This window comes from Desmodus rotundus, chromosome 3, assembly GCF_022682495.2.
Source record: "Desmodus rotundus isolate HL8 chromosome 3, HLdesRot8A.1, whole genome shotgun sequence".
NCBI classification, from domain to species: domain Eukaryota; kingdom Metazoa; phylum Chordata; class Mammalia; order Chiroptera; family Phyllostomidae; genus Desmodus; species Desmodus rotundus.
In genome coordinates, this window is record NC_071389.1 from 193,300,414 (window position 1) to 193,311,747 (window position 11,334).

At 51.9% G+C, this 11,334-nt stretch overlaps 1 protein-coding gene across 1 annotated transcript; it reads right to left on the reverse strand.

Annotated features, from left to right (window-relative positions):
- Positions 1-420: 420 nt before the first annotated feature.
- On the reverse strand, positions 421-8,474 carry LOC112322008 (apolipoprotein L6). Its single transcript, XM_024579612.3, has 4 exons — positions 8,325-8,474; positions 2,366-3,276; positions 1,957-2,085; positions 421-1,299 (listed from the first exon to the last, which is right to left on the reverse strand). Exons 2-4 carry the CDS (start codon positions 3,263-3,265, stop codon positions 997-999), a joined length of 1,332 nt encoding a protein of 443 aa, XP_024435380.3. The 5' UTR covers positions 3,266-3,276; positions 8,325-8,474; the 3' UTR covers positions 421-996.
- Positions 8,475-11,334: the final 2,860 nt, after the last annotated feature.

The following is an 11,334-nucleotide window of genomic DNA, read 5'->3' on the forward strand; positions in this document are numbered from 1 at the left end:
TGGTCAGCGCGCTCAAGAACTTTTAAAAACATAGTTGCTTTGGTCTAGGGCGCATTCTTACAAAATAAACAAACAGTTAAAAATTTTTTTAAAGATTTTATTTATTTATTTTTAGAGAGAGGAGAAGGGAGGGAGAAAGAGAGGGAGAGAAACATCAATGTGTGGCTGCCCCTCACACACCCCTGCTGGGGACCTGGCCTGCAACCCGGCACGCGCCCCGACTGGGAATCAAACCTGCCACCCTCTGGTTTGCATGCCTGTGTTCAATCCATTGAGCCACATCAGCCAGGGCCAGCTTTTAAAATTGTTTAAACACTTGAAAGAGCCATCTTAGCGCCAACTGGTTTTTATTTTTTGACTTAAGGTAATGTAGGTGATTCATCTTTAAAAAATTTTAAATACTTATCGCCACTCTTGGGAATGTTTGACTAAACATTCAAGCTGCAGTACTTTTTTTTTTTAGGAAAAGAAAAACAGTGTAAAAAGATATCTGTTTTGTACAGGAAAAGGCAATATTAGAGGGAGGAAACTTACAAGCTAGAGGGGAAAAAGAAATTTTTTAAACACTTATTAAAAACAGAAACTGCCCTTTTGTGGAAACTTGTTCCTTTTCTATTTTTTAACAAAAAAGAGGTATGCTTTTTTATTTTTAAGGAAATAGGGGTTGAGCTCATTGAAACATCCTGAATTTGGCAGAAATTCGCTTTTCCATGAGCCAGGAGGGTGTGGGGGGCAGGTCAGTAGTAAGAATGGCGACTGTGTGCTTCTCCTCTCTGGACGGGGTGACCTGACCTTCTCAGGAAGTGAAGTCCTGTTTCTGAGTCTGAGAATCCCTGTGATGTCACCCAGAACAGCGCTGCGCACGCAGTGGGGGCGCGAGTTGTTGCAGTTAAAAAAATAAACTGGTCAATTTTGTACTTGTCTTCAAGGTATAACGGTATTATACTGGCATTAACGGTATTTTAAAACTCTTTCAAAATGAAGGATTTTTTAAAATTAAAAACTAGAAGAAGAAAAAACAACGGAAAGAAAAAGAAGAAGAAGAAGAAAAAGGGCAGCCGTGCTGGAGAACTGGGCCACCAGGGAGGAGTGGCTGCAGGGAGCCCCGCCCAGGCCCCGGTGCCTGCACTCTGGCTCTCCCTCCTGCAACTTCACCTGCAGCGCCTGCAGCTGGGCCTCCACTCTCTCCCACTTGTGCTCTGAGTCCACTTTGGCCTGCAGCAGGACCTTCACCTTGTTAACCAGCTCCCCTCGCTCATTCTCCAGGGCCTGCTTGGCCTTCTCAAGATCGGCTTTCACCTGGCAGGGAGGAAGCAAAGGAGTGAACAGGGGTATCTGGGCCCTGCCACGAAGCTGCTCTTTCCAGTATCCCAGGAGGGACCACAGCGCTCGCATCCAACACCACCGCCTCTGAGGTCAAAGGGATGTTGGGGAAGTTTGGGAGGTGGCCTGCTGGCCAGAGTCCTGGTCTCAGAAGGCTCCCCTCTGATCTGTCCTCATCACTCTACTGAAAAATGACACCCAGCACGTGTCCCCCTCTCTGAGGACCTCAGAGCGGATGAGAACGTGCTTGGACATCTGGCCATGGAACTCACTGGCTATAACCTCACGCTGCAGCTGACTGCCTGGAACCTGGGGACTGCTTCTGCATGTGCCTCCAGTGTGACAGGCAAGGGGACACTCAGGGCACAGGCGTCTGGGAGGGACCCCTCCTCTCCAGGCCTAGGTCCAGCAGGAGGTGGTGATCACACACATCTTTCTTCCAGGGAGCCCTGCTACTTAGTGAAGCCCTGAGGGGACTTCTGTCACAGAGAGCCACCCCCACTCGTCCCCCTCCCCGGAGCTCCACTACTGTGTTTCTGTCCCCACCCAATGGTGGCCCAGGGGAGGCCCTGAGCTGCCCCTCCCACCAGAGGGCAGCGACCCTGAGTGTCCCGCCCCTTGGCCCCAGACCACCTCCTGCAGCTGAATCATCTCGGCCTCCATGCTCTTCAGCTTCTTATTGTTCTCCTCGGCCTGTGCCAGCATCTCCTCATGGAAGGTGCACTTGTCCTCCAGCTCTCGAAAGTAGTCCTTCTCCCAGACCTGGGGGTGGGGAGGAGACGCTTGACTCCCCCATCCCAGTGGCCACCCACAAGCTCCTGCCCCACCATCTGCCCTCCCACTGCCTCTGGCCCCTCAGGTTCATCTCCAGCTTCTTCCGAGCAGCCACTGCCATTGAGCACTGCTTCCAGCTCAATGTCCTGCCACCCAAGGGAATCCGAGTCAGGAGCAGAGGGACGAGAGGTCCCCGAGGTCCCTGCCTCAGTGTCCGTTCACCTGCTAATCCTCTTTACTGTCCCCCTTGGCCCCTCCCGGTACTCACCCTCCTGTTCACATCGTCCATGGAGCTCACGAGGTCCTCCCTCTGAGTGCGGAGCTGCTTGTGGAGGTGCTCCAGCTCTGCATCCTGCTGGTTCTTGTAAGTCCAGGTGAGCTTCTTCAATTCACTCTCCAGCTCCCGGGCCTGCTGCCTCAGCTCTTCAGCCGACTCTGCCTTTGCCCCCTCATGCAAGTGCTTTGCCTCCTTCACAAGGCTGATCACATCTGCCAGAAATGAGTGAGCTGCATTGATTCCCACAGATCTCCTGGTTTCTTTGTTCATTGCCAGAACTGTGCCTCCAAAAGCTGCCTGAAACTCCTTGCTGCTTTCATCTGAGATATTTCCAGTGGTTGTGAATACCTTGGCCTTGGCTACTAAGCTAGGGTTGGCTTTGGCCCGCTTATAGGCAATGAAATTCTCCACAATGTTTTGCAGGGAATTAGAGCAAGAGTTTGCTAAGGACTCCATTTTGGATTTTCTCTGATCTTTGTTCTCCTCGACCATGTACCATTTGTTGATGCCAGTGGGCACTAGGCTTCTGGCTTTGTCTTCTGCTGACCGCTTCTCTACATCTTCTAAGATGCTGGTGGACATTCTGGTCAAAGCTGCTGCTGCCTCCAGTCCTGCCCCAGTTGTTGTAAGCACCAGACTGGCCTCTGGTGTCACGGATGCCAGGGAGATGCCAACCATGGTCAGAACGCCAGACACAGCGCCGGTGGAACTGGCCACCACGTTGGAGATGGTGCAGCGCCTGTGCACCTCGTCAACGTTGTCTGCCAGTGCGTGGAGCTTCGCTATGCGCTCCTCGAGCTCCTGCTTTTTCCCAGGAAACTCCTTCCGAGTCACCTTCCTATCCTGGTGGTCTATGTCCTCTGGGGCCATGAGCCTTTTCAGCTGGGGCATCTGCCTTATCCCTGTAATAATGAAGGTCAAGTGATTAAGAAGGCAGTTTTCTTATCTGTGAAACGGGCTCGGTAAGATCCATCTTGCATAATGCCAAAGTTTTGACTATACATCAAGTGGAAAAGAATTTTACAAATGTACAGATTTTTTTCACTCAACGTTAAACACATACTTTGTCCCGTGTACATACATGTACCACAGCACTTGTTCGATCAGGGATAGATAAGGGAAAGTCCTCCTAGGAAGCTCTGAAGAGGTAAGTTTCTGATGAAGACGGCTTCTCACTCATGGGCAGGTCGACCCATCATCACCTAAGTGTTCGTGGACTGGGGACTCCGAGTGTGAGCAAGGAGGACTGGGGTTGTAGCAAAATAATGCCCCCATTCAGGAAATCTGAGAGCACTGATTTCCCCACTGTGCTGCCTGAGTTTTTACAGCGCGCCACACCTGACTCTTCAGGAAGGTGCACAGACCTCCCTTCCCTTAGATTGTCAAAAAACCCCAAAACCACAACAGCGGCGGCAGCAAACACAACAACAGTCATCTGGTGTGAATGAATTAAAACTATACCTATATTTTTGGTTAGATTGACAAAAAATGTAATCATTTTTGGCATGCCACAGACTTTTAGTAACTAGTTTATGTGTGCCCTGAGATGAAAAAGGTTGAAAATTGCAGTCCTAGAGTGCGGGGCACATGGACCTCGACCGCAGGGAGGCCTGCCCTCGGCCTTAGACACTGGGACGGGGTCTCTGGGTCCCCAGAGTGTCCTGACTGATAGGGGCCCTTGTGTACCTAGCATGTGGCCACGGGGCCGTCTGACAAGGTGACGCAGGATGGAGGCTTTGTGTTATGTGGTATCACTTCTGGCCTGTGAAGGAACTAGAAACTAAAAGCATGTACTTTTTATTTTTAATGAGACAACAAATTAATTTTTTGATGTTTCCAATTTTTTTAATACTTACACTTTTTAACAAAATAGTTAAAATAGTAAAATATTCTTTTACATTTTTATTTGTTGATTTTGGAGAGAGAGGAAGGGAGAGAGAGAGAAACACGGATTTGTTGTTGCACTTACTCATGCACGCATTGGTTGCTTCTTGTCTTTCTTTCTTTCTTTTTTTCCATTGGTTGATCCTTGCACATGCCCTGACCGGGGAGGGAACGCAACCTGGGCATACCAGTACCACACTCGGACCCACTGAGCAACCCAGCCAGGGCGAATGAAAATCGTTTTAAAAGAAAAAATACAAACAAAATCTGATTCCACAAAGATAAACTTTAGTTCCTAGAAGATGGACACCAGAGTACCTTTTGGAACCCCTGCACAAAATATTCAAGGGAAGACGAAATGAATGCAAGAAAACTTACAAATTGTACAAAAAAAACCCCAAATACAAAACAAAACCCTGGACCGGTTACCTCTTGCACACCCCCAACAGGGAACCTGGCCTGCAGCCCACGCGTGTGCCCTGACCAGGAATCAAACCGGTGACCTTTCCGTTTGCAGCACAGTGCCCAAGCCACTGAGCGACACCAGTCAGGGTTGAAAAATCGCTTTAAAAATCTGGCTTTAAACATTATCCAGAGTTAACTCTACTATAGTTCCTTAATACTTTAGACTTATTCCACCAATGTCAAATAAAAGGTGACTTTTCCCAATGCTAACATATTAAATATACCAGGTAAGTAGTAACATTTTTTTGCTTATGAACCTCAAGGGTATATAAATGTTACAAATGATACAATTCAAATAACTGTGTTGAATATAGTATTGGATCAAAGGGAGCTACCATATTCATGGTTATACATTCGTAAGCCACGAAAATATTTATGGTTTATAAACCATAGGTAAAATATTTAACTACAGCCGTGTCTATAAAGACAAAGTAGCATAGTGTGGGATGTTATTTAATGAAATTATAGAAGCTCCTGAAATCCTATTGCTGCTTTTCTTCTACAGTGGGCATTTATATGCTTTCACGTTTCAGCCTAGAGTTTTCTATGAAGTCAGCACTCAGAAATATCCATGGCTTCTTCGGGAAGAGGGAGGTGACTTCATCTGCACAATCTCCCCATTTGCCTTTGTTCCCTAAATGTAGATGGGCAAAAACATTAAGAATTTTCTTCTTTGAAAGATGCTGTTTCCAAAATCCTGACATGTGCCCCAGACTGGGAAAGAGTATTTGGAAAACATATATCTGATGAATGACTGGCATCCAAAAATTTGAAACTCTCATAACTCAGTTAGAGGGTGTACAGCCTCATTTTTTTAAAGGGAAAAACGATTTGAACAATTTGCCAAAGATTCTGGCTGATAAATAAACACATGAAAAAAATGCATGCCTCTTTAGTCATTAGGGGAATGCCAATTAAAGCTACAGTGAGATATCCCTACAAACCAACCAGGAAGGCAGAAAATGTAAAACTCTCAACGGCAGGTGTCAGTGAGAATGCAGAGCAACTGGACTTCTTATCTTCTGCTGCTGGGATGCAAAACGTTTCACCCACGTCGGACCCTAGCTTGGCGGTCGTAAGGTCAGACGCGCATTTACTATGTGACCTGTCAATCCCACTTTCAGGGATTTGCCCAAAAGTGATGAAAAGGCAAACAAAGACCTGTAGGCTGATTTTTATAGCAGCCATCTGCATAATTGTTAAAAAGTAGATACCCAAATGTCCATGAACTTGGCCCCTGGACAGGACCATTGCGCTTGCTCCCTCACCCTTGACCCCGCAGGGCACCCTATGGCCTTCACCACAATCCTATCAGGTGACCTGCTGTTCCCACTGAAGAGACAGAGGACATATCGGAGACTCTAAAACGTGACGACCCCGAGCCCAGAGCTGGGCGGAGACAGAGTCAGGACCCAACCAGCTCTGCCCAGCTCCTCCCAGGTTCTCCGCCGCCTGGGCCAGCAGCCGCCGCCCCCGCCCCCCCCTCCCCCCCCCCCCCCCCCCCCCCCGCACCGTGTGCACCAGTCCTCACTGAGGGCGAGAGCGCCCTCTAGCCAAACCCCCAGGGACACCACATGCACCAGGATGTACAAGGCCTGTCCCCAAGCAAGTCCTGCTTGCCTCTCATCTCCAGGAGGAAGATTTCCAGTTCCTGTCTTTTCTCAACTATCTTTTTAAGAGTTCATGTTAACTAAGCACCTACTATGTGTCAGTCCTTAGGGTAAACAATTTAAATACATTATCTTATTTTCCTCACCAAACTATTGAACAGATGAGCAAGACAGAGAGTGGTTAAGTAACTGTCTCCCTGGGGGGTTCACCTCTTCCCACTCCGAAAAATAAGCTTGGCTGGGCATGGGAGGTGGAGCTGGGCCACTGAGAGTCACTTTGCATATCAGGAACAGCAGCCTAGCGTCACTGCAATGCCAAATACTTTGTGCAGGCCAGGGAGGCGCGCCTGACTCTCACCCGTGTTGCGGCTGGGATGTGGCTGTCCAGGTGACAGCACCTGCCTGAGAACTGCAGACAGTTCGCTCTGGGCCACCAGGCCACGTCTGCTGGACTAAGTGGCGGCCGAAAAAGGTGGAAAATACAGGAGTGTAGGAGGTGTAGGCCATTGCGGGAGGAGTCGGAAATGGGGTATGGAGGAGAATCCAGGCCAGAATTTAAAAGGTGGGCAGCGATGTGCAGCAGGACAATGATGGACCTTGCTGGACGATGCGGCTCAAGACAAGGTAGAAGGACCCTCGCTGGCCGGCCATGAGGTGGTGCCACGCAGTTCTGGATTAAGAACTGGATCGCGGTGACAAGGCTGAGGGACGCCTGCCCAGCCGAGCACGGATGACTGGGAGGAACCGGGAGCAGTGAGACCCGGACTTCTGCTGTTTTTTTCTTCCTAAGTGGGTACCTCTGACTGGCATGCTCTGAGACTGGCCTGACTGGGCAAAGGGGGTGAGAAGGACTGCGTGTTCGTGGGCGTTCAAAGGGAGTGAGACCAAACAGCAAATTCCATCATCGCTCCAAACCTGTACAATTTTTTATTAAATAAGTGCTTTCCTTTTCACCAAACTCTGGCACTGAGAGCCACCGAGCCAATTGCTTATTGGCAGCAAGCATTAGAACCCAGGGCGATAGACCCACAGGGGTTCTGCTACAAAGGGAGTGAGCTTAGGAAGAAGCTGTGTGACTCCCCTTTCAGCTCCCCCTCCCTAGACTCCCAAGAGAAGCAGCATCTCTGTGCTCCCCCTTAAGTACCCCCCAAATTCCCACATTTACCCTATATAAACTTTGCTCCTGAGAGCTCAAGGGAAGGTGGATGGTAGGGTTTTTACCCTCTACTGTCTGAGATTGCTGGCACCTGATATCAATAAAAGCACAGTTATAATCCAGTCCTTGTCTCTGCTTTTTGGCTGAGAGGTGACAGAGAGCAGGAGCCTGGACTTGGTTACCCTAGTTTCAAACTGAGCTCCACCCAAGGCTGGGGAGCCAAGACAGCCATCTTCCTGCTCAGCTTCCATCATGGCACCCAGGCGAGTCACCGCCTCCCCCTCCCCCACCGCCCCGTCAGCAGGGCCCCACTTTCCCCACAGGGCCCAGCACTGAGCTGACAGGGTTGGAGAAACAACCTCTCAGATTCCTGAAATCGCAGAAGAAATCCTTGGCCCCCATCTGCCTCTGCAGCAGCCCAGGGGCAGCAGCAGCCTGAGGGCAGCCAGGCCCTCGGGAAGGGAGGCTCTCACTCTCCCGCCCGCCTCCACCTCCTCTGCTTTCTATAACTCTCCCCAACATCCATCTTTCTGGGCTCCGTGGCTCCTGTCTCAGGTAGCCCAGGTCCTGATCTGAGCTGGGGGGAGTTTTGTGAACCCATCTGAGCCATTTCCCCCTCCTGCTCCACCATTTAGGGACACAGGGGAGAGAGGAAGCCTCTGGACACAGCTGGGCTCGGATCCCGGCTCTGCCACTGCTTAAGTGTGCCCTGGGCCATTTACCAACCTCCCTGAGCTTCGGTTTTCCCTCATCTCTGGAACAGTGACAAGTCCCTGTCTCAGGGACTTGTTGTGAGGACAGAAGTGGGGGGGCTCCCCTACCCTCCCCAGCTTACCAAGGAACCGTCCTCTGGCTGAGAGGGAACAAGATCCAGGTGCTCTTAGCCACGCAGGTCCACTGGCCAGCTATTTCTGGGCGCAGAACAACTTCTGAATCCCGAGGTCCTGGGAAACAAAAGTGAAACAAATACCACAATTCTGAGAAGCTCACCACCAAACAAACACATTACCCATTGGCTCCACCCTACACTGGTGCCAGCCCAGGGCCTGCTCGGCCCAACCCATCCTGCCTCTGGCTTCTGGAAGGAAGACCTGCCCCTGACAGACTGTGGGACCCTGGGCACATTGCCCCCTCCTCCCCATGGACTTGTTCCCAGACCCCTGCCCTCTCATACTCTCTACAGCCCCCAAAAGCACAGTTATATTCCAATCTGTGTCTCTGCTTTTTTCCTGAGTGGTGACAGACAGCTGGAGCCCCCGATTGGTTGCCCTCTAGACTCACACTGAGTTCCAGCCAAAGGCAGGGAGGCCAAGCCTGGCCATCTTCCTGCTCAGTCCCCACCGTGGCGCCCGGGCAAGTCACTCTCTGCTCAGGGCCTCGTTTCCCCACAAGGCCCAGCACTGAGCTGACAGGGTGGGAGAAACCACCTCTCAGATGCCTGAAATCTCAGAAGAAACCCTTGGCCCCCATCTGCCTCAGCAGGAGCCCCCTGGGGACTGTGGAATGGGGGAACTGAAGCAGCCGGCTGAACACAGCGGGGGAGCAATTTACAGCCAGGTGCAGATGGTCACCAGGCAGAAGGCCCCCAGTGCCTGGCAGGGGGGCAAAACTGGGGAACAAAAGGACGTCACCCCCAGGGTAGCCTCTCCTCCCCTGGCCTCTTCTTCCCTGGAGAGAATATCCAGATTTCAGTTTATTTCAGCTTCAGGCCCAGAAAAGCAGCAAAACCAGTTGAGCAATGGCCAGAACCACCGCAGTGAGTAATCACGGGAGACCATGACCCTGAAAATCACACCTGGGAACTGGTGAATAATCTACTGGACCCCTCCCCTGAGACCTCCCCTAGGATTCCCGCCTGCAAGGGAGGGATGGAAGCCTGGAGACTGAGGACCCAGTGCCTGCCATCCCTTTCCTTTCTTCTCCCCTCCACCCTTTCCCCCGCAGACACTTGTCTCCTAAACGCTAAGGCAACGGGCCTCTGGAGGCTTGGCCCAGGCTTTACCCCAACCTGTCCCTAGAGCCCCCTTTTCTCTGACCTCCCAGGGGCTTAAGGCAGCCCAGCTCCAGCTCTCCTGTTGCTTCTTCTGTGCTAAGCCCTTCCTTGTGTCACTGTCCCCAGCTTAAATAAACATGACCCCATAGTCCCCTGGACTCCTGCTGTGAAACCTTCCTACATGAAGTCCAGAACCCACACGCTACAGCGGGGCCTGGTCAGACCCACTCTGGGCCAGGCCTCCGTCTCCTAACACTATGACTTGTCAACATTCATCAGGTGTCAGCTGGACAGTGGTGACAATGAGGATTTCAGTCTCTTCCCTCCAAGTTCACAGACCCCTGAATTCTGCCTGGGGACCCAGAGCTAGGAATCCTGGGCTGGAGACGATAGGAGCTTCCTGAGGAAGAGCGCCCAGCTCAGGCCAGCCGGGGTGGACCCAGCCTGCAGAATCCGACCAATGTCCCTGAGCCACCCAGCTGCCTGGGGGTCTTGCAGGTGACCTATCACCAAACCTGGGTGTGCAGGGTGGCAATCTGCTTCTCCAGGTTGTGCTTGGCCTCCTCCTCCTCCTCCAGCTGCTCCCTCAGGGACTTCTTCTCGTCTTCCACCTGCTGCAGCTTGGTGCTCAGGCCCAACTTCTGCTGGTTCTCCTCCTGCAGCAGCTCCTACTCTGGGGATGAGGGGCTGCAGCACAAAGTCAGGGGGCCCCTTGACCTGACACTTTCCCCCCAGGGTTTCTGTCCCTACTCCCCATTCTTCTTCCTCCTCCCTTGGCCTGACTGATTGGTCCAAGGATCCAGTCACCTGACCCAAGCTATTCTCTCTGCCGAGAACATGAAACTTGACTCAGAGACACTAGGATTGAGGTGTTTGCATCTAAGACACCTGAGGGCAGGGACCTCAGGGCACCGACACAAGCTCCTGACATGTTGGATCTGCCCGGTCCTGTCCTTCCTGAATTGTATGTCCTGCGCTCCTTTTCATTCTCTGAACTGCCCTAGCACCCTTCCCACGGACACTCTCTTTGGCGTTAGTTAGCCAGTCGCAGTCTCTGGTGCTCATAACCAAAGGGGTCCCAAGCGACACATGTACTGCAGTGGAATTGCCCCAAATGCACATTTAGCCGAATGAATTTCCACTGCGAGGGCTCGGGGGGACAGGGTGGAGGGGCTGCTGAGCGGCTCGCTTATCCAGTGCCTGAAACACTCAAGCAAATGCCCAGGTGCCTCTGTGCAAACACGTGAGCGAACCAAGAACTGGTGAAGACGGACAGAGAAAGGAAACGCCTTGCTCGGCGGCCCGGCCAGGGGGTGGCCAGGACCCCTGACTTCAGGAACAAATGGAAGAATCCACTGAAGGCCTCAGGGTGGCGATGGCTCACAGGGAGTCAGAGGGACTGAGAAGAGTCTCCCGTGGGGCGGTATGTCCAAAAGGACATATACGTCACTGGATGCCCTCGGTGAGGGGCTCAGGAATTGTCAGGGGCAGTTTTGCATGTCCGTGTCTCTTGCTTCCTGCCCAGGCCCCAGTCCTGGACACCTGTTTGCGCTCACGTGCTCCCTCGTGGAAATACAGACTCAGTGCCCACGGGAGCAAGCCCAAGGGCGATGGGAGCAACGGTCAGGTGCTGCCCTCGTTTCTCCCTTCAGAGGGTGAATCTGCAGCCCCTCCATGAGGGCTCCTGGGAAGGTCTGCAGACTCAGTCTCCCGCACAGGGACCAACGTCAGATCATGTCTTATAGCGGCTTTCCCTCCCTCTCTGCTTCACTTCCCTGGGTCCCTCAGTCCCAGATAAGCCCTCTCTCATTGAGCTTGGCCTCCAGCTGGACCCTCGGGGACCCCAGGCTAA

Coding starts and splice junctions, on each gene's coding strand:
- LOC112322008 (XM_024579612.3), bottom strand. CDS start 3,265: ATGCCCCAGCTGAAAAGGCTCATGGCCCCAGAGGACATAGACCACCAG. Junction 2,086..2,365: donor TGGACGATGTGAACAGGAGG/GTGAGTACCGGG, acceptor CCCCACCCCCAG/GTCTGGGAGAAGGACTACTT. Junction 1,300..1,956: donor AGATGATTCAGCTGCAGGAG/GTGGTCTGGGGC, acceptor CCTCCCTGCCAG/GTGAAAGCCGATCTTGAGAA.